This window comes from Ricinus communis, chromosome 3 (assembly GCF_019578655.1).
Source record: "Ricinus communis isolate WT05 ecotype wild-type chromosome 3, ASM1957865v1, whole genome shotgun sequence".
In the NCBI taxonomy this organism is placed as follows: domain Eukaryota; kingdom Viridiplantae; phylum Streptophyta; class Magnoliopsida; order Malpighiales; family Euphorbiaceae; genus Ricinus; species Ricinus communis.
In genome coordinates, this window is record NC_063258.1 from 24,111,389 (window position 1) to 24,134,757 (window position 23,369).

The 23,369-nt window shown below is 34.7% G+C and overlaps 1 protein-coding gene across 3 annotated transcripts; it reads left to right on the forward strand.

Annotated features, from left to right (window-relative positions):
- Positions 1 to 1,847: 1,847 nt before the first annotated feature.
- Positions 1,848 to 21,710, forward strand: LOC8276566 (formin-like protein 18). 3 transcript variants are annotated; one of them, XM_015727684.3, is made up of 18 exons: positions 1,854 to 2,367; positions 2,591 to 3,282; positions 4,522 to 4,743; positions 4,856 to 6,222; positions 6,317 to 6,440; positions 12,420 to 12,491; positions 13,259 to 13,357; positions 13,532 to 13,573; positions 14,274 to 14,354; positions 14,441 to 14,491; positions 14,578 to 14,659; positions 15,908 to 16,002; positions 17,565 to 17,636; positions 17,717 to 17,833; positions 18,732 to 18,800; positions 18,895 to 18,961; positions 20,878 to 21,231; positions 21,349 to 21,710. In XM_015727684.3, exons 1-17 carry the CDS (start codon positions 2,295 to 2,297, stop codon positions 21,051 to 21,053), a joined length of 3,501 nt encoding a protein of 1,166 aa, XP_015583170.2. In that variant the 5' UTR covers positions 1,854 to 2,294; the 3' UTR covers positions 21,054 to 21,231; positions 21,349 to 21,710. The 3 variants fall into 3 exon arrangements, with proteins under 3 accessions (XP_048227684.1, XP_048227683.1, XP_015583170.2); XM_048371727.1 differs by lacking the exon at positions 21,349 to 21,710 and having other exon boundaries at positions 1,848 to 2,367; positions 15,908 to 15,997; positions 20,878 to 20,896; XM_048371726.1 differs by lacking the exons at positions 20,878 to 21,231; positions 21,349 to 21,710 and adding an exon at positions 19,776 to 20,284 and having other exon boundaries at positions 1,848 to 2,367; positions 15,908 to 15,997.
- The last annotated feature ends 1,659 nt before the right edge of the window (positions 21,711 to 23,369 follow it).

Here is a 23,369-nt window from a genome sequence, read left to right on the forward strand (position 1 = left end):
AAATTTTTTTATTTTTTTCTTGGTATTTAGATTCGAAAAAAGGGTGCTAACAAAAGTATAGTTGGTCGAGTCCTGCATACTAGGTGAGTGGATAAGCCTATAATAATTTCTTTTCATTAAAATATTATTTATCTTTATCTTTTATGATTTGTTGAAATATTACTACTGAAGCATGTGTTTTAAATGCAATTTAGAAACTTGATATTTTCTATAGAAATTGGGAACAAAGAATAATATTTTTAGTTTTTATTTTATATATATGATTATGATTTCGCGTAGTTGGATAAATGAGTACACACTCATTTATATGACCTATGAGATCACACATTGGACATCGGGTGTAAACTGATTATACTTTTTTTTAGGACAACGCTTAGTATACACATAACCTTTGGTGCATATGCTAAGTGGTGCCTTTTGAGGGCTTATTGTCTATGCGCGTATGACTAGTTATTTACACTTTGAGTTGCCAGGTGAGACATTTTTACGCCCAAAGTTGTCAGAGATCAATAGGGTACATCTATATGAGTATATATATTTTTTCAACTGAATTATTTATTTTATTTTTTATTGATTTTTCTTGGTATGATAACATAATTTAATTTAGTAGCGAAAGTTTTTCCGAATTGATTCAAAATTATGCAGTTATTTGATTTAAGATTAGAAAAGGATTTGTAGTTTTGAATATATATGGAATTGATTCTTTATTTAATTAATTTTATAAAATTTTATTTATCCAGATAAAATGTTTTCAATTAAATATTTATGTTTAGAATAATAACAATATTTTCTTTAGCAGAAAAGTCTTTAAGAATGGTATAGTATTATACATGTTTATTTCAGTCATTATATTTTTTTTTTTTGCTATTTGTTTATTCTCTCACTGAGTTTTACTCATCCCTATTTTCTCCACCAGTGTTATGCAGGATGTTTAAGAGTCGGATCAAACTTGAAGCCGTAGCAGTTAGAGCTTCGAGATGTTAGACTCCATGGTCCGAAAAAATAAAGTCAGAAACTTGGATGGTTAGGCCGAGTTCGGACAAGACCGTTACGTTAATAATAATATAAAAATAAAATTTTAATTCATGAAATATAATAATTTTCAAACAAAAAATTAGAATGAAATGATGAATTAATTAAAAGCTAGCAAATATAAATTTACTATATATAATAATTTATAATTTACATCTTAATCTATAAATAAATAAATAAATAAATTTATATATATATATATATATATATATATATATATAAATTTCTAAAACCTAAAATTTCTTTGATATATGTACTAAATTTTTTACACATAAAATTTTTATTTTCACGTGTGTATTTATTTTGATATACAAAATTTAAGTTTAGGTGTAATTTTATAGTTTTTTCTATTAATTTATTGATTGATAAGTTACGTTTTTAATTAAATATTAGCTCTAATCTTAAAAAATAGCATCTTAATTATATTTTAATGTTATATTAACTAATTAATAATTTTCTAACAAAATAATAATATTAATTCTATCCTAAAAATTAACATATTAGTTATATTAATTAACTAATAAATTAATTTTCATATTAGATAATAATTCTAATTTTAAAAAATAACATCTTAAATTATATTTTTAATATTATATTTAATTATAAATTATTTTTGAATATGTATTTTTTAAAAATTAAGAAAATATTTATAAATAACTAATTTATTATTATTTTTAAAATATTATAAATTAATATTAAATATTAGAAAAATTATTAAATTATATATTATGAATTTAATTTTATAATTATGATAATAATAGCATAGTAATAAAGTGAGACTACATTTGGAATGGAATATATATACATATTACAATTTGCAAAAGGCCAAAAACAAAATAACAGTAATTGAGAAGGAAAATCATTCAACGGAAAAACGTGGCACTTTATCCATATCTCTCTAAATATTAGATCAGAAAATTACCAAACCGCCCTCAGGCATAAGCTGACATGTCGGGGGTTAATGGTGTCCACGTCATGAAACCCGCCATCAAGGACAGTTAGGTGAACGTCAAAGAATCAAATCCCAGTTCTCACCAACGAACTTACGAACAAAAGAAAAAAAAAAAAAAAGAAAAGAAAAAGTCCCAAAATCAAAATTAATCCATCTCTTCAAGCGAAAGCCAAATTTCAATTCTTAACACAAACATCGCATTCAATAAGAAGTTCTTTTTGTTTTGAAATAAACAGTTTGATTACTTTTATATCTTTATATCAGACTCTTTCAGTATCCCAAGTTTCTACCTTTTTTTCTTTAATTATTAATGGCATTGTTTCGAAAATTGTTCTACAGGAAACCACCTGATGGTTTGCTCGAGATCTGTGAGCGTGTATACGGTGCGTTTTTATTTGTTTACTTGTTTATTTTGTTCTAATTTTGTGTTTAGTGCTGAAACTCGTGTTCTTTGATTTCGTGTGTAGCTAATGGTTGTGCCTTTTGTCATTAGTTAGAATGAAATTGAATTAGATTCTCGAATTCTGTCACTTTGAAAACAGCAACTAGGTTTAGATTTTGAATTTTGACATGATCTAACAGAAGTTACATTTCTGTGTAAAATAGTGTTTGATCACTGCTTTACCACCGATGCTTGGCAAGAAGAGAATTATAAGAAATATATGAGTGGAATAGTTGGTCAACTTAAACAACATTTTCCTGATGCTTCATTCTTGGCGTTTAACTTCCGCGAGGGTGAGACACCAAGCCAGCTTGCTCATCTCCTGTCCGAATTTGATATGACCATTATGGAATACCCTCGGCAATATGAAGGTTGCCCGTTGCTTAAAATGGAGGTGATTCATCATTTCTTAAGATCAGGCGAAAGTTGGCTTTCGCTTGGGCAACATAATCTTCTCCTTATGCATTGTGAAAGAGGCGGTTGGCCTGTTCTTGCTTTTGTGCTGGCGTCATTACTTATTTATACGAAGCAGTATAGTGGAGAGCAGAAGACTCTCGACATGATATATAGACAGGCTCCTCGTGAGCTTGTGCACTTTCTGTCACCATTGAATCCTGTCCCTTCTCAATTGAGGTATTTACAATATGTTTCAAGGAGGAACGTGGCTTCAGAATGGCCTCCACTGGATAGAACTCTTAAATTGGATTGTGTTATTTTGAGATTTATTCCTAATTTTGATGGATACGGGGGTTGCCGTCCGGTGTTCCGAATTTATGGGCATGCTCCTTCAGATGAATCGGACAACGTTGTTTGCTTAACTCCTAAGAAAGGAAGAATTATCCGGGCTTATAAGCAGGTAACTCATGTCCTGGTCATTATGTGCTTTACTTGCTCATCTTTTGGTTTCTAGTCATCGCTACTCTTGCTGACCTTTAGACGGCAGTATTTTGATATATATCAGTTGTCCTTATTTTTTATATTAGCTTCAGTTGGAGTTCTTGGAAGGTGGTTTATTTAGGGGGGGCGTTATTTTGTATGAAGATGGGTTTAAGTGGCACTGGGGCTTTATAGAGGACATGGATCTCAAGGAAAAATAACAGGAATCCAAAATTGCTCCATAACTAAGAATTTCATGCAACCTAATATGAATCAAAGTAGCCTCACAAATGTATAACTGCAAGCTGTGAACTTTTAAGCCTCACAATTGTACAACTGCAACAAGATAACCGCATCAAAAAGCTTCAGAATGAATGAATGAAAAACAAGTTGAGAATTAACCAGCATAGCCAGTTCGTAGGCAATATTTAAGGGACTCAAGATCATTTATTGATGACTCCGGATTTTTCAAGAATACTGAATTGATATTTTTGCGCTTTGCACCTCAAATCAGAACAAAAGTACCTTCAGATAAAATGTCATGCCATTAAAAATATTTGCTTTTAGCCCCTTTTATCAATGTGTTGTCTAATCAAACCATATTAGCCAGCATGGCCTACTCTCTTTGATCACTTGACACTGCACGATTCAAGTCCTTAGCATAATCAATCCCTTAATTGAAAAATTTTAATTCCTGCACTGATCTTACAATTCAATTTCTGCATTACACATTGTGCTTTAGTCTTGGATCCTCACTACAACAAGGTTAGCCTTTTGGGTTGAGTGGGTTTTTGATGGCAGACACCACTTTGGCTGCCTTAATAAATTATTTCCCATGTTGCTTTTTAATTAAATTTATTTAGTGTAATGATTCTTAATTCTTTATCATCAATTATCCATGGGGATAGTAGGTAACATCCTGATTGTCGAGGTTATTTATGCTTCAGAACATCTAACTGTGAGACTTTAGTAATTTGGGATGCAAAGTGAAAATATGGCTGAGGTCAAGCTAAGCCATATCTTTTTATTAGTTTATAGAAGGTGAACTCAAGCGCCTATCCTATCTGAAGAAGGGGTATGAGGATGTATTATTTCATTTTTATCTATTTCTTATTGGTAATACTTTTGTTTTTATCTCCTTTGATTTGTTTTGCTCCACAAGCCCAGTTGATCCTGCCTCTTATGTGTGGCCATTGAGCATCTTTGTATTATATTGCAGACAGAATGTGAGCTAGTTAAGATTGACATCAATTGCCGTATCCAAGGGGACGTTGTGCTTGAGTGTATCAGCTTAAATGATGACATGGAACGTGAACTGATGATGTTTCGAGCTGTGTTTAACACAGCTTTCATTAGATCAAATATTTTGATACTTAATCGTGATGAAATTGATATATTGTGGGATGCTAAGAATCAATTTCCAAAGGACTTCAGAGCAGAGGTATAACTCTTTGCCATATTCCGCATAGCCCTTTGTGGCTCCTTTTCTTACTTGGATGTGCATGTGTGCACGTTTTCTTTCTTCTAACATGAAGTGTATTATCTGGGTCAAGATTCTTTTCTCAGAGATGGATGCTGCTGATTCCGTTGTTGCAGTAGATTTCCCTGGCTTAGAGGAAAAGGAAGGTCTACTAGAGGAAGCATTTGTTAAAGTTCATGAGATATTTAACTCTGATGACTGGTCAGGTTCTCAAGCAGATTCTGCAATTAATGTGCTTCAACATATTGGCGCATCTAACATTGTCCAAGAAAAGTTTGACATTGATTTGCAACAGGGTCAACTTAGCCCTCTAAGCCCTCGAAAGCTTGAGACAAGTCCTAGAAAGCGTCAAGAGAGAAATAAGCACATGGTTGTGGACAGTGGATTAAAGAGTTTCACATTGTCAGCACAAAAGATTGAGTCTGTTCCCTCTCCAAAATCATCTCCAGGTGCTGATGTAGTTGAGGTGACTAAACACAAAGACATACGAGTCGACCTTCAACTTCCCATTCAGTCTGATCTCATGTGCAAACAACCACCTCAGTTACCCTTAGATTCTGCCATTAAACCTCTAATATACAGTGATGCCTCATCTGGAAATGCTGACATCATTGATAAGATAGTATCGACAGCTGCCTCAAATCAAAACTTGTTAGTTCCATCAGGAACTGAACCTTTAGAATCCTCAACTGTTTGTTTTTCACCATCAACGCCACCACTGAAACCTGTCATGGATTCTAGTGCCTCAAAATCTTTTCCACCTTCATCACCACCTCCTCACCGTCTCTTAACTCTAAAACCAGTAGATCCTTCACCTACCAAAGAGACTGAAACTTTAGGGGATAAATGTCAGATGTCATCAGACAGCAAGCAACCTGCTCCTGATAACCAGTCAACCTTGCCTCTGCTTCCCACTCCTCCTGTAGTAATATCAACACCTCCTCCAGTGCCACCTTTGAGGGAGAACAGCCCCATTAAACCTGGACCTCCCACTCCACCACCTCCTCCAACTCCACCTCTGAAGGAGAACACTGCTGTTAGAGCTCGACCCCCTCCGCCCCCTCCTCCTCCACTTCATTCAGGGCAGGCAGCTACTCCAACAGTTTCATCTACGATGCCGCCGCCGCCGCCACCTCCGTCCACTTTGTTTTCCAATTCCTCTCATGCTCCTTCTGCACCCCCTCCTCCCCTTCCTTTTGGTAAAGGTCTTTCAAAGATGGGAAGTAATGGAGATTATAATTTGTCTCAATCTCCATCCCCTGCACCACCCACTCCTGCACCGCCACTCAGTTCCTCCAGCATCAAGGGACGCTTATCTCGTACCATAAGTTCAAGGAGCCAACAAACCAAAAAGCTGAAGCCATTGCATTGGTTAAAGTTAACAAGAGCTGTCCAAGGAAGCTTATGGGCAGAGGCGCAGAAAAGTGAAGAAGCCTCCAAGTATGTGCAATCCAAGAGAATATATATCATCTGTTGGAATATGTATTCAGTACCTTTTAAGTCTTATATTCGTTTTGTGTTTGTCACCTTATAGGGCTCCAGAGATTGACATGTCAGAGCTTGAGAATCTGTTTTCAGCATCAATATCAAATGCAGATAATAAAAAGAAGTCTATTGTGCGTGGTTTGCCAGGACCTAAAATTGATAAAGTGCAATTGGTAATCCAATATTGACTCCTTATTTGATGAAGTGCATAATTATATTCTTGTTTTTGTTACTTGAAGGTTTTGTGCGCCTACATTTTGATTTTACCACATGTACAATCATTGTAATTTTAATTTTTGTGACAATCATTCTTAATCCATATGTTCTACTTCATACTATAAGGATTCCGTAAGAGGATAAATAACATCTTATTTTTCTTAGTAAAAACTTAACGAAATATTAAACCTTAATCATTTTCAATCTACTGTTTTATGTACTACTTTATACTAAGACTTCTATAATATAGGATAAAGTAAAAGCAGACAAGGTGACTTGTTTGCATATTGGGTAGCTCAATTGTTCAATGTCATTTGGACATCAGACATCTTTAAAATTCATAAGTCACTGGAAATTTTAAAATTTATATCCCAGAGCATTATTTCCTGGAAAATGATATTCAGTTGGTCTATTCTTTTCCTAAATAGCTGTTATGGACTGCACAGTTTTTGCAATCTAGGAGTGATAAATTGGCGAAGAGTGCATAAAAGAGAATATGATTTATTCCTGTGATCTTTTAAGCTCAGAGATTGTATTGTTCAGGTCCTTTTTCTGGGCGATGGACGAAATATTTTATAATAGTTATTGTAGAATTATAGAGAGATTTATGTTTAAAGATCTGTTAGCAATATTAGGGGCTAATATCTAGGAGATCTACAGCTAACAGATCAGTTTTTCTTATCCCATGATTTTAGGAGATTTGGTAGTCTGTTACCAAATCTGTAGATATAAGTTTCCTGTTTTATAGCTTTCAGTTTTAGATATATAAAGAGGGGCCTGTAACCTTATTTTTAATATAATGGAATCTTACTCTTTCCTTCCACAAACAAGATGGTATCAGAGCAATCTCTGAACCCTAATTCCCTCATATGACCAAATACGGGAAACGTGATTCAAGAGCTACCGTTTCCCAAATCACCTCCAATCAGGAAGCCATGGCTTCCAACAATGATAGTAACCTCATGCCCATTACAGGACACAAACTGAATGGGAACAGCTATCTCCAATGGTCCCATTCCGTAATGATGTTCATATGCGAAAAGAGCAAAGATGATTATCTCACCGGAGATGCTGCCAAACCAAACAAGACGGATGAAAAGTTCAAAGTCTGGAATGCCGAAAATAATATGGTCATGTCATGGCTCATTAATTCCATGACAAATGACATTGGAGAAAACTTTCTTCTCTATGAAACAGCAAAGGAGATCTGGGATGCTGCCAAGGAAATATATTCTAACAATGAGAATACATCGGAATTATTCAAGGTGGAAAGTGTTCTTCATGACTTCCGCCAAGGAGAATTAACAGTGACTCAATACTTCAACACTCTCAATCGGTATTGGCAGCAGCTAGACTTGTTCGAGGAGCACAATTGGAGCTGTCCGAATGATGGAATCAGGTATAGACAAATAATTGAACGGAAAAGAATATACAAATTTTTGATTGGATTAAATAAGAACCTTGATGAAGTACGAGGAAGAATTTTAGGATCCAAACCACTACCAAATATCCGAGAAGCTTTTTCAGAAGTTCGGAGAGAGGAAAGTCGAAAGAAGATCATGATGGGATCTCAAGATTCTATGACAAATCCTGAGAGTTCAGCACTTGTGGTGAGAGGGAATCCATCCAACAACAACAGCGATCACAGACCAAAGAAAGGGCGACCATGGTGTGATCATTGTCGACGTCCTGGTCACACCAAGGACAACTGCTGGAAGATTCATGGCAAACCAGCAGATTGGAGGCCTTCCCGGTTTGCCAATGACAAAGAAGGACGAGGCAACCTTGCTTCCATGGATGAACAACCTCCACCCGAACCAACTCCCTTCAGCAAGGAACAGATAGAGATCTTGCGAAAATGTTCGACCAATCCTTGCCCGCACCGGCTCCCACCGTAGTTGGTACCGGATCCCCGGCACAAAAGGTAATTTTTTAAGTGCTCTAAATGCTAACAAGGAGAGGCTCAGTCCATGGATTATAGACTCAGGAGCTTCTGATCATATGACTGGAGATGAGAAGCTATTTTTAACTTACACCCCATGCTATAAAAATTTGACTGTGCGAATAGCTGATGGTTCACTCTCAAAGATGGCTGGTACAGGCTCGGTTCAAATTTCAGAGAACATCACTCTTGATTCTGTTCTACTTGTACCAAAATTAAATTGCAATTTACTGTCCATTAGTAAACTCACTCGGGATCTCAACTGTGTTACTAAATTTGGCTCAAATCTGTGTGTATTTCAGGTCTTGGACTCGGGGAAGACAATTGGCAGTGCTAAGATGTGTTCGGGGCTCTATCTTCTAGAGGTTAATGATCCTCCTCAAGGAGCAATTCATCAATCAGATTGTTCAGTGTCCAGTAGTCCTGTTTCTTTGTCTGTGAGTCAGTCTAATAATGATAGTGCAATTATGTTATGGCACTATAGGTTAGGTCATCCAAATTTCTTGTATCTTGAGAAGTTGTTTCCTTCATTATTCCATAGTAAAAATCCAAATGAATTTCAATGTGAGATCTGTCAATTCTCTAAACATATTCGCAATTCTTATCCTAACAGATCCTACAAAGCATCTCAACCTTTTTCCATGATTCATAGTGATATATGGGGCCCTTCTAGGATAAAAAATGTTACTGGTTCTCGCTGGTTCATTTCATTTATTGATGATCACACTAGACTCACATGGGTATTCCTCATGAAAGAAAAATCTGAGGCAAACCAGATCTTCAAAACCTTTAATACCATGATCCAAACACAATTCCAAGCAAAAATTCAAATTCGAAACTGACAATGCCAAAGAGTATTTCAATTCCAGCCTTAATGATTATCTCATGAGTCATGGTATTGTTCACCAAAGTTCCTGTTAACACTCCTCAAAGAAATGGTATTGCCGAAAGAAAAATCGGCATCTTCTTGATGTGGCTCGATCTCTTATGTACTCTACCCATGTACCAAAATATTTCTGGGGTGAAGCCATCCTTACTGCTGCATACCTCATAAATAGGATGCCATCTCGGATTCTTAACTTCCAGACTCCCTGTCAAATTCTCCTTCAGTCCTTTCCCACTACTCGTCTTATCTCCACCATCCCATTCAAAGTTTTCGGGTGTTCAGCTTTTGTTCATGTCCATCAACAACACCGGGACAAACTTGATCCTAGAGCTCATAAATGTATTTTCCTTGGGTACTCTCCAACTCAAAAGGATATAAATGCTACTCACCTGGTCACTAAACAATTCTATCACTCCATGGATGTCACATTCTTTCGAGCAACAACCTTATTTCCCCAAATCGATATTCGGGGGAGACTAATTTTATCCTAGACTATCGGCTTTGGGATATTGAAGAATCACCTCATGTCTCTCATAATTCGACCAAACTTGCCCATCACTAAATCATGAATCACTTCCTCCTCAAAATCTCTCCTCGAGTCTTCTTACTTCCTAGAACCTCCTACTCAAGATCAAGCCAACAATCCACCTCAAAACTGGACACACCTCAAAATCCGGACACTATTCAATCAACAAAGAGTGATGAATTGATTACCTACTCAAGGAGGAGAAAGAACCAAAAGGAGATGGAACAACAAGTATCTCTTGAGCAAACCCAAGAGTCTGACTCAAGTCCTAGATCAAGTGAAGATCCACCAGGTAACACTAATCCTGAAACTAATGATGACAGTGGCCTTCCTATTGCTGTGAGAAAAGGGGTAAGATCATGCACAAAACATCCGATATACACATTTGTGTCATATGAAGGATTGTCACCGAAGTTCAAAGCTTTTGTTGCCAACCTCGACAACATCCAAGTTCCTAATAATATACAAGAAGCTCTCAGCTCACCAGAATGGAAATCAGCAGTGTATGAAGAAATTCATGCACTAGAGAAAAATGGAACTTGGGAAATCTCTGACTTACCAACCGGGAAACGCCCAGTAGGCTGCAAATGGATCTTCACAGTAAAATATAATGAAGATGGGAGTGTTAATCGGTTCAAGGCACGACTGGTTGCAAAGGGATTCACCCAATCATATGGAATCAATTATGAGGAGACATTTGCTCCAGTAGCCAAGTTAAACATGATTCGGGTTTTATTATCTTTGGCTGCAAACCTTGACTGGCCTCTCCACCAACTAGATGTCAAGAATGCCTTTCTAAATGGGGACCTAACTGAAGAAGTGTACATGGAAATTCCCCCCGGATTTGAGACACAAACTACATGCAACAAGGTTTGTAAACTTAGGAGATCGCTATATGGGCTCAAGCAATCTCCAAGAGCTTGGTTTGAAAGATTCACAAAGGTAGTGAAGAAGCATGGCTACTCTCAATGTCAGACGGACCATACACTATTTGTTAAACACTCTTCTGCAGGAAAACTTGTTGTTCTCATAGTGTATGTGGATGACATAATCCTAACAGGAGACTATGAAGAGGAAATCTGCACCACCAAAAGTTTACTAGCTGCAGAATTTGAAATCAAGGACCTTGGGAATCTTAAATATTTCCTAGGTATGGAGATTGCAAGGTCAAGAAAGGGAATCTCTGTCTCACAGAGAAAATATGTCCTAGATCTCTTAAAAGAGACTGGAATGCTCGGGTGTAAGCCGGTAGATACTCCTATGGATCCAACTATCAAACTAGGAGCTAAGGAAAATTGTGCACCCGTGGACAAAGGAAGATACCAAAGATTAGTAGGTAAACTAATATACCAATCTCACACACGACCAGACATTGGATTTGCTGTTAGCATGGTAAGTCAGTTCATGAACAATCCAAATGAAGAACACATGGAAGCTGTGTATAGAATCCTGAGATACCTGAAACTAACACCAGGCAGAGGATTATTTTTTGAGAAGAACCAAAGAAGAGATATTGAAGTGTTCAGCGATGCAGATTGGGCAGGATCAGTTCAAGACCGAAGATCAACTTCAGGATATTGCACTTTTGTGTGGGGAAATTTGGTCACTTGGAGAAGTAAGAAGCAGTCAGTGGTATCAAGAAGCAGTGCGGAAGCTGAATTCCGGGTAATGGCACACGGTATTTGTGAGGGAATTTGGTTAAAAAGGGTGCTAAAGGAATTAAAAATTTCAGATGAAGAACCTATGAAAATGTTCTGTGATAATCAATCAGCAATCAGCATTGCCAAAAATCCAGTTCATCATGATAGAACAAAACATGTGGAAATTGATCGACATTTTATAAAGGAGAAGATAGAGGAAGGAATAATCAAGATGTTGTACGTGCCTACATGTCTTCAGACAGCAAACATTCTTACCAAGGCTCTATCGAGAAAGGTGTTTGATGATCTGAGTTCCAAGCTGGGGTTAATTAATATTTACCGCCCAGCTTGAGGGGGAGTGTAGAATTATAGAGAGATTTATGTTTAAAGATCTGTTAGCAATATTAGGGGCTAATATCTAGGAGATCTACAGCTAACAGATCAGTTTTTCTTATCCCATGATTTTAGGAGATTTGGGAGTCTGTTACCAAATCTGTAGATATAAGTTTCCTGTTTTATAGCTTTCAGTTTTAGATATATAAAGAGGGGCCTGTAACCTTATTTTTAATATAATGGAATCTTACTCTTTCCTTCCACAAACAAGAGTTATGGTGTAAGGAAGGAGATTGAAAGAAAAAAGCTCGAGCGTGCATATATCACAAGTTTGGCATACAAATTATTTGGCTAATGAGTTAAGAACCTTTATGTTAGTTTTCATAGTAAACAGCAATTTATCTTCTAACCCCTGATTCTCTTGCATCGGTAGTGATGGATTGATATTAATTAGTATTCAAACATGATGCTAGAACAAATCTGAAGCATATTGAGATTAATTGAATCTGCTAAAGTCCTGTGTTGGGTGTTGGTAAGCTGAGTTACTTTTAGGAGGCTAGCACGCGATATGACATTTACTTGTGTATCATATTTTCTTTTCCTTTGCAGATTGAACACAGACGAGCTTATAATTGTGAAATCATGCTTTCTAAGGTGAAAGTGCCATTAAATGAATTAATGGTAAGCTAATTTCTCCATTGAATCTTGCTAGTATGTGCTTTTTTCTTTCTTCTGAATATTATTGTTATGGACTTTGATCCAGTTTGAATATAAATGAATCTAGTATTGGACTTTACTATTATCATTTCAAACCTGATTTTATTGTCTCTGTAGCTGCATCATTTTGTCCTCGCTATTCTTTTCAGCTACAATGATTTGCTCTTGCCTTAATCCTTCCATCATTAATTTTTTTTCTCATAATTATTGCTATTGCTGCTTTCATGTTTAAGCGTCACTTGTCGCAGGCACTTTTTCCCTAATTCATCCTTTTTTCTTTTCCTCTTTCTTTCTTCTGCATATTTTTCCTCTCTTCATTTCTACTCTTTTTTCCCCTAAAACAACAAAATCTATAGGATGTTGCATCATTTTTCAAGTTTAATTAATTATAAGAGTTGAATAGCAGATAACATATAACTATGTGTTTTGTCATTATGCATAACTACTTTCATTTGCTTGTAATTCTTGACTGCACCACTGCCTTTTCTCCTGTGCCCGCTACATATACCGGAGATTTTTATTTTCTTTTCCTCTCTTATTCTTGTTATGCTATAATTCATTTCCAGGAACTCTTATTATGAAGGTTATAAGATCCCTGGAGTTTTTTAGAACATTTTTTGGGAACCAGAAATGATTTTATTTAAATTCTTTGGAAGTTATCAGTTCTGAGCACATTATACTAAGGAGGAAATACTTTCTGATTTGGCATGCGAATTTAATCTATGGTTTAGAGTTCAGTGCTTGCGCTTGAGGATACAGCATTAGATGTAGATCAACTTGAGAACCTCATCAAGTTCTGTCCAACAAAAGAGGAGATGGAACTACTTAAGGTATTTTCCTTTGTGAATTTGATATTTTTTTCTCTATTATCATTCATCCTTACTTTGGACAGAATGTTTTTCATTGTTTATCTCTTTGCCTCTGTTCACTGGTCAGCAGTTGGTAGAATGAGATGCTAGTCCTTTTCTCCGAGTTGTAATTATATTTTACATTTCTTTTTTCAGGGCTACATTGGAGAAAAGGAAAAGCTAGGAAAATGTGAACAGGTCCGTGGCATGTTATTTCTGCTTGGTCATTTATCTGTTGGAAATATAAAAAAAAGAAGAAGTAATAACTGAAATGAAACATCACATTTGGAAAAGTATTGACGGATTTCTTTGTTGTTCTTTTAGAATCGAACATACCTCTATCTGTTTTATCACCTCTCTCTCCCCCAGCTCCTCTCTTTTGACTGCATCAAGCACCGAGGATAATGTTCGGTTTTTCTGAGCAACCATAATTGGACTGCTTTTAAAAATATCAGGGCCTCCTAGTGTATGAGACTTTGAGCATTGAACATTTGTGGGGCTTGATATACATAGCATTCGCCTTATGTTGGAAGGAGGTTATTTTTGTAGAAAATAGTAGCAGCCATATTGTTGCACCAAGGCTTCTTTTTTACTATTAAATTTATGAAACTGAAAAGTGGAAAATGACTACTTGATGCTGATGTAATCAGACGTATTTCATTCCCTACTCTCCTAATGAGAAGAACTCCTGCGTTGGGCCAAGACCACAGAAATCCTGCAACTAACATTAACATTCTTTCCCTATACAGAAGGATTTAACTCAAATTGACAGGAAAACCCTTGTAATAAGAATAAAAAAAAGACAAAAACGCAAGATAAATGCTGAAATATTTATGTTGTTGGATTACAACTGTGTATTTCTCTTTCTTTCTAATATTTTTGTGGATATCTTTGGCAGTTTTTCTTAGAGTTAATGCAAGTACCAAGAGTAGAATCTAAGCTCAGAGTCTTCTCATTTAAGATGCAGTTTCATTCTCAGGTTAGCAGATGCATTTAGTTATACACTTGCTAGTTATTCTCAGTTTTGTGTTAAGTATGGATCTACCTCTTTTATTTTCTATTTAGGTTTCTGATCTTAGAAAAAGCCTGAATGTGGTGAACTCCACAGCAGAAGAGGTAAGTTACACTGTATTACTTTTCTCGTTTTAACCTCTTTGGTAACTATCAAGACGTTGGCTTCACACTTCTGATCCTCTAATCAGATTAGGAATTCTGCGAAATTGAAAAAAGTCATGCAGACAATTCTGTCTCTAGGAAATGCTCTGAACCAGGGAACTGCCAGGGGTGAGTCCAGAATTTTATTTGTATTCTATTTTGCCGTCATGGAGTTACTCACATTGCACAAGGCCTCTAAGGGCTCCAATTTGTGTGCTGGAGAACTTCGAAATGTCAATGCTAGCTGTCACATGACAGGCTAGCATCTTTGTTATATGCTGAAAAGTAGGGATCTGATTTATCACATTCACTGTATGCTGTAAATATGTGTATTTTCTGTTTCCCTTCTTAGGCTAGGTCTATATATAGTAGATGCTTACGTTGAGGAGAGTAAATTGTTGTGATTAAGTCTTGAATTATTTATATATGGGGAAGAGACTCAAAGGATGCTCAGCTTTTTCACAGAAGTATTATATTGTATTTGTCACTAAATGCTTATCTGCCTTTACTAAGAAATGAGGTGATTATTATGTGCTTTGCATTGTTACATAATCTCATAGACCATCAACCATTGATGTGGGAGTGTCAAATTACTCATAAATTGAGTTGACTAGTTATATACTAGAATTGGAAGCCTTAAAAGACTGAACTGCTAGTATATTTTGTTACTGTTAACCATTGATTAGTTAACCATAGATTCTTTTTTAAAATTTTTGTAATAGTTCTATTATTCAATATTTTGTTACTGTTATCAGTAATTTTGGCGAACTTCTGTATAGAAGAGTTAACTTAGGAACAGGACTCAGATATCTTTTAACAGATAGCTGACAAATCCATAAATAAAAGATTGAACTGCTATTCCATCGTACATTTACGTTTTTCATTTGGTAGATTATATTAAGTCTTGATGACATTTCATGAGTATGGGAGACAGTTGATCCTGTCAAGGTCAAGTATGTTACTCTTTACTTCATTCCACATCTTCAAGAGGCACTAGGATATTGAAAGTGATCTTATATTTGCATACATACATACATAAGCATGACTAAAGAAATGGATATAACCTAAAGTAGAATCACATTAAATTTATTTTGGCTGAGAGTTAAGCAATAGTTGGAAAAATTGTTCACTATGGAGGATTCCTGATGGAGAAATTGGCAATAACACCACTCAATTGCAGTTCTCCTTTTGCTTTACAGTTCTGTTTTTCCTAGATTAGAATGATTGGCAAATGTTACCTAAATTTTATTCTGCTTTGTTTACATCTATTTCATTACATGTGCTTGAAATCTTAATATATAGTAGAATGTTCCTTTCTACTGGTAATACAATTACTCTCTTTCTATTGAATTCCAGTTTTTTTATTTCGTTTTATAGGCTCTGCTATTGGATTTAGGTTGGATAGTCTTCTTAAGTTAACTGACACACGGGCAAGGAACAACAAGATAACTCTCATGCATTATCTTTGTAAGGTTTGTTACTTGATGAATTTTTCTCATGAAGATTGATTATTCATTGAACTGATTTGGAATTCTATGGGAACTTATATTGTTTTCTGTGGCTTAATGTGTTGATACATTCTGTGCATCTGCATTTCTTTTATTCCAGTAAAATATGTCATAACTAGAAACAGATCTGGAATAGATATTTATTTTCTTATGTTACATGCTCATTTAGGTAAATTTGACATGTGCACACACAACATGAGGTAGCCAATAACTGCTAATTTCAGGTTCAGGCGCCCAAGGGACTCACCAACCCATCAATTTGGTTATGCAACTTACCAGTCTGCTACTTTTTGGATCAATGAGTCATTTTATTTGGGTTTTTGATTTGACAGTTGCGTTCACTATATATACTTATGTCTCATTGGCTGAATCAGGAGAACATGCATACAGCATTTTAGTTTGCTACATGCATACATATCATTCAGAGTGTTGTTATTACCTTCTCAGACATGCACTCTAGATCTGGAGAAATTCAATGGTCTATCTCTTCATAGATAGGCAGAAATGATTTTTTCGTCCATCAGTTTGCCAATTACTCTGAACCAGTTGAGTAAAAAATGCTTCTTATAGGAAATGGATTGTATTCTGAGATAGCCATAGGGTCAACCTTGAGTAAATTTTCTAGTTGGTCAAGCAACATGTAACTTGTAGTTTACATATGGATCTTGAAAAGATTGAGGGGCTAAATTTGGCCATGGAATAATCACACCAATAACTGTGCTCCGTCTTTCTGCAAGGCATCATGGGGACTATGGAAAGGAAAGAAAAGTGAGGGTGAATATGTTGATGAGTAATTATCGTATATTTGGATTAAGATATAACTGTAAATGAAGAACCTATAAAGGTGATAAAAATGGCCAAGGTCTTATTAAGTTGTGGAGGCAAGTCCAGGTCAATAAGACATTGCTTTATTTTACTAGTCTCCAATTGCTTCTTTTTCTAATTCTTTTCCTTTTGGATATAATCGGGTTTTTGAGTGTTTATATACCTATAACTGAGGGCTGATTTTCAGGTTTAGTATTTTAATACCGTAGGACAGATCATATTAGATATACAAAACTGTCTCCATACACCTATTCCAACTTGTCCATTTTGCGGAAAAGAGAATTTGCTGGATTCTTAATATTCTTCGAGGTGAACTGTCCAAACCCCAGTTTTAACTCCGTCATCCTTTAATTATTTAAGTTTTTCTACGGATTTGATGCATCATTGATGTGCTTGTTCAGTTTATGTTTGTTATTTTTTCAATTTTCTGATTTTTACTATTATTTTTGTTTTCATTAGGTGTTTTTTCATGATAATCTTTTGTAGTGGTAGACACAAGACTGAGTTCTCTAGATGATAAATTGTGTATACATGCAGCAAACCAGGCTTCTTACCATTTTCACAAAGTCTTGTTTGTTTAGTTTGAAACTTTGGGCATCAAACTTTAAGATGCTATGTTTTAGGTTATATTATGGCAGCATACTATTCCTCATTCACAGAAAAATTTGTGAATCACTGTAATTCTGATTGATATGCTATAGGTGCTGGCGGACAAGCTACCAGAACTTCTAGATTTTTCAAAAGACCTTGCCAGTTTGGAATCTGCATCAAAGGTATTATTATTTCTTATACTGGTTGTTCTAAGAAAAAACTAGAAGAAAGTGTCTGACAGAAATGTACATTTTGCTCCTAGATACAATTAAAATTTTTGGCAGAGGAAATGCAAGCCATAAGCAAGGGATTGGAAAAAATTGTACAGGAACTATCCACATCTGAAAGTGATGGTCCAATATCAGACAATTTTCGTAAGGTAATTTTTAAGGATAACAGTTGACTAATGCCAATAGGATGTCTACCATGCCAGACACATATAGTTCCTTATTAACTTCTTATCTTTAAGGAATTACTATTTATTGGCTTAAGTACTCGAGCTTATTATTTGTTGCTAAGGTCATTTGGCACATGTACCAGTATTTAAAATAATACGTTTTAGTTGTGGTTGGGCTTTTGATCATTATGTTAACCTCGAGAAATTACTATTGGCCTTGTATAGATGCATAAAAGTATAGGCAACTTTGGGATGCACTTGCTTTCAGAACTGTAAAGAATTGAAATGTCCAGGCATATATCCAGCTGTATATTTTGGATAATTAACAATTGCAGAGTGTGTAAGAGTATAATAAGGAGCTGCTGATGATGTGGTTAATGAACTAATTACAGGTGTAACCAAATATCAAGTAAGGAGTCTGATTGGATAAAGAATTATCTTTACTGATCCTATGGAATAGATTGCTGGATTTTCAATGTACTACACTTCTATACAGCAACCTTGACCTAACTTCCAAAAAGGACCAAACTGATCTATAAGGGTACTATAAATGTGATATTAAAGAAAATCAGGGCACATTATGGTGTCATTGATCGTATTTGAATTCTTTGAAGAGAAGCTTCAACCTAATTGAATTAGCAGGGAAGTATGAGAAGCATTGGAATTTAATGTCTCTATCAAAACTGTGCAGCTGAATGGAACAGTTCTTGCTTCTCAATAATAACCATGAAAATTTCTCATGTACTAGTTTCAATAACAGTTATATCAATATATGCATATCAATCAACTTTTAATCTTCAACTTCGCTACACACATGTGCAAGCAAGCATTGCTAATAAGTACAATCCATTATTTCTCATATGATTTTGCTCTATTTTAGATTCTGAAGGAGTTCCTTCGTTTTGCTGAAGCTGAAGTGAGGTCTTTGGCTTCTTTGTACTCTGGAGTGGTAAGTCTTAGTTCTTTTCCTTTGAAGATTAGTGATTTTTTGTAGTGTCCATTATATGAACCTAGACTTTGCCTGGGCCTTGACAATATCACAGGGTAGAAATGTGGATGCTTTAATTCTTTACTTTGGAGAAGATCCAGCACGCTGTCCCTTTGAACAAGGTATTATTTAGTTATATCAACTTTTTTAACACTATTGACTTTTCAGTTACTGCTCCAAAACACTTGAGAGGTTATAGTATGATAACTCCTATGCTTTTATTACCTTGATGATATGTACAATTAGCTAAGCCAATATGTTTTTGGAGATAATGTTCCTGATTTAATTAGAGTAGGATATCTTTTGGAGTTCAATCTTTGAGTGCACCTATCAATATAAGGCGAAATATTTTTGCTCAAATGCTTGGAGCCTAAAAAATTGACTAGGCTCGAACCAGAGTAACCTTCAGAGATCCAAATACACAACTAAGCCATAATTTGAAACTAATGGTTATGATTACATTCTTTTTTCTTTGCCTTTGGTTTAGGGTTATATCTTCAGAAACATTAAAGAAACATTAAGGGCCTTCCTTCCACTCCATCTCAGGTCTGCCCTTTGCTTTCGTAACGTATACAACTTCAACACACTCAAACCTTGTGTAGGAGTGTTTGCCAATACACATGACTGAACCATCTCAGTCTCTCCTCTCAGCTTTTCCTAAGAATTCTATCTTCTCCTCCCTACCAATGCATTCATTTCTTATCTGATCCACCCTTTTACCTCTGCACATTCATCTTCGTTTCTGCCTGGATAATCATGTCTTTGCGCTGTTTCTTCACTACCCAACACTCACTACCATACATTAAAGATCAAAGAAATTCTGTACAGATTGGCCGGCATTTTCCTATTACATTTGAATATTGCTGCAATTCTCCGATTTGCTCATCCTGCTTTAATCCCCACTTTTTCCCATTTCTAAGTATTTTCTTTTTCAAGTTGCATGGGAGGTTATGTGCACTCTGTTAATTCAATGTTGAAGCAGCTCCTTATAATGAGGTGTCCAATGGGTGTGATATTATAGTGCCATTATCAGTATAAAGGAGCCATTCATAACAAAAGAGTACGAAAACAAGCCCAAGAAGCTGATTTCTTCATGGTTGAGTTACCTAAGATGCAATTAGAAAGAAATAGATAAAATATCTATGCATGGTTTCATTGGACTTGAGTTCCTGCAACTTCTACAAAGCTTTACCTTCCAGTAAAAGTACATATCTTATTACTTGTTAGGTGTCTTTGCTGTAGTTGTGGAAGAGGGAATCAAAATCATTCTATGCAATTGTCTCATAGCAAGATGTTAATTATTTGCACTTTTCATTATTAAATTTTTGGAGAGGTTTAACCTCTTGATATTCTCTAAGGTCGATGTAAATCTAAGTTGTAAAAGTGGGAATTCTGGAAGTTGAAAGATAATGTTCAAAGAATAATTCTATGCGAGTTGACTTCAAGTCATTTGCCAAGTTTCACGTGATGTGGGCTTCACTTGTGGCTAATTTGTTGACCTGTAGCTTTCTGTTTATGTGTGTGAGGGCAGCGGAGAGAAAGTGATGGAAGGGAGTAATATGAGATGGTGGAAGATATGCTTGAAATTGGAAAGGTTCAGTACAGGGTGAACCAACTGTTGAGCCTCTCCATATTTGGTGCTCTTATCATTTCAAATACCATCATAGCCAATTTAAGATAGGTTAAGCAGCTTTTAGAGGCACATGCTCAATTATTAAGTCACAGCATATGCCATAAATCTTCTTGGATTTGGTTCCGCCGAATCCCACATTATGATACAGAGTGATGAGGAGTTTATTTTATATATTCCTACCGTGTTATTTTTATAAATACATCTGCATGATGTCTCTTTCAAGAAACAGCAGAAATACCTTTCTACTGTTCCTGACTGTGGCCCTCCAAACATTATGCATTGTTGGATTTGCTTATACCAAGAAAAATCTTTTGATTCAGTTCACTTTAGAGTCACAAACAGTTCCTAGTTTGCTTTCAGTGTAATTACTTCAAATCTCATGTTGTAAAGAATATAAATCTGCAGTTGTTTCAACTCTGCTCAATTTTGTGAAATTGTTCAACAAAGCGCATGAGGAGAATTGCAAGCAGCTTGAGATAGAAATGAAGAAAGCGGCAGAAAGTGAAAAATCAAAAACAGGTGTATCAGAGGAGTCTGAAAACTTGTCGCGTAAACCAGTTGAAAGTGGGAGTACCAAGTGATTTGGACACTTAAACATCATTTCCCCTTCAATAGGAAGAACTGCGGCATGGCATAGTCATCAAGTAAGAAATGGAGGATAAAAAGAAATTGATGTTGTTAGAGGGAACATGCATTTAGCTTGTAGATTAATCCCGAACTGTAAATTTTCAGTTACTCAAAGGTTGTTCCTTCTGAAAGGTAAGCATCTTATCCCGTTCTCTATTTAAGTGCCGCGACGTGGTGTCTTTATCATGGGCAATGATGCATATACATTCATTTTCCTTACTAATGTGATTATTATCCTCTTTGATGCAGGATCGGTGCGAGTCTGCGTTATTTTTTTGGGTACGCAACTAGTATCACTTCCAATTAATAATTATGTTGCGGTAATTAGTGAGGGTTTCAGGGATTCGCTTCTCCTTTTCATTTTTGTTGCTTTCACCTTTGATTTTCTCATCTTAATTGAAGTATCTTTTTGTTGAATGCTCGCGCATCAACATTTACAGGTTTGTTTCAATTGTATATGTCTCTTTACATAGAAATCTAGGCTTGCATGTGGCTGCGGTATTTTCTCTGCAGGTGCAACTTACAGTTAGCTATAGAAGAATGACTCGGGAACCTTTTTTTTCTTTTTCCTGCTTTACATTAAAAATGAAAAGAACATGTTAGCTATTTCATGCTGTGTGCTTGTTACTCTAATCCTCCACATCCTGGTTACAAAAATAAAGATTAAGTAAACTAATATATATACTGCTGTTGCATAAAAAGATCAACTTAAGACCTCAAGTAGACCTTAAATGGAAGTGTATTTCTATTTTGAAATTTTTTTTATTAAAAAATAAAAGATTGCAATATTTCTATTTTTTATATACTTAATATTCGATTTGTGCACTTAATTTATTATTTTTATGGTGATATTTACTTTTAGGTGAATTATTAGATAAAAATCAATATTTATAAATAATATATCTATTTTTTTTTTAAATATTTACACGTTTTCCCTATATTTTCATTTAGTAAATCTTTGAGAAATAAAATAGCTGCGTTTTTGTTTTATTTTCCTTGAGTAGAGACATGCATGGTATCAGATGTCTTCTGGCAGCAATTTTCTTTTTCTTTTTTGCTGTATTCTATGGTTTTGGTTGCTTTTGTTTTATATGGTGGTGATATTAGGGTTTGGTGTGGGCAAGTCTTCTGCTTTCGTTTTACTTTCCTGTATGAGCACCATGTGACATGTTGCAGCAATGTTGGCATCATTATGGTTGAAATTAGGGAGATTTTTGTACTTTGACAGTGATCATTCGTAATGGAATAACCTGAAGAACTGCTTTCTATGATTTTTCTTTTTCTGAAAAAAAATAAAATAAAAAAGGGTAAACCAGCCAGTTATTTCTTACCTTCCCCTTTTCTTCTCTTTTAATTTCAAGGAGCCCTAATTGTAATTTGTTATATATAATTTCGGGTTTTACTAAAAATACTTTAGATTTTTATTTATTTTCACATACTATTATTTATCTATTATTCAATTATTTAAAAATAAATTTAATTATTTTGTTTTCTTTCTCTATTTTATAGTCTTCCTTTTCCTATTTGATCTGATCTAAATGATAGTTTATTTTCTTTTTTAGTTGTTAGTTTAATAAGTAATCGTTAAATATCTTTATATAATTAATATTGGATATTATTACATGCAATTAACTTTTACACTTTTAAATTTTAGAATTATAGTTTTTATAGAAAATTTGATAAGAATACTTTCAAAAAATTGTGATAAAAATTAATGACTTTAACTTGAAAATTTTTAATTTTTAAACTTTGTATAAATTAAAAGTGAAGTATCTTTCTAGACAGGAAAGTATTATTGCATAAGCCGAGTCTTTATTTTAACGTTTTATAACTTTTAAAGATATTTTTAGATTTTTTTGAATGAATTATTTTAAAGGATTTATAAATTTTTAATAATTTTTAGAGAATTTATGATTTATGAATGAGTTTTACGGATTTTACTAGAAATACTTTTATAACATTGATAGATTTTTATTTATTTTCACATATAATATCTATTATTCAATTATTTAAAAGTAAATTTAATCATTTTGTTTTTGCGTTTATTTTAGACATATTACACATAATGTTATATACAACTAATTTCTTAATTCATATCATAACTTGTCTCTAATTAAACCACCAAACTCATGTTATTATCATTATTTTTTATTTATTATCTATTTGATAAATACTTAATCCAATAATAATCATATTTACTAATTTTTTTGTTAAATATTTAAACCGGTAGCAATCACATTTACTAAAAAAAGTATATCCAAATACTATTC

What these genes read in the sequence shown, in the direction of transcription:
- LOC8276566 (XM_015727684.3), top strand. Translation starts at nt 2,295, where the DNA reads ATGGCATTGTTTCGAAAATTGTTCTACAGGAAACCACCTGATGGTTTG. An exon ending in TGCCATTAAATGAATTAATG is followed by an intron (nt 12,492 to 13,258) that starts GTAAGCTAATTT and finishes TCTATGGTTTAG; the next exon opens with AGTTCAGTGCTTGCGCTTGA. An exon ending in GTTTGGAATCTGCATCAAAG is followed by an intron (nt 17,637 to 17,716) that starts GTATTATTATTT and finishes TTTTGCTCCTAG; the next exon opens with ATACAATTAAAATTTTTGGC.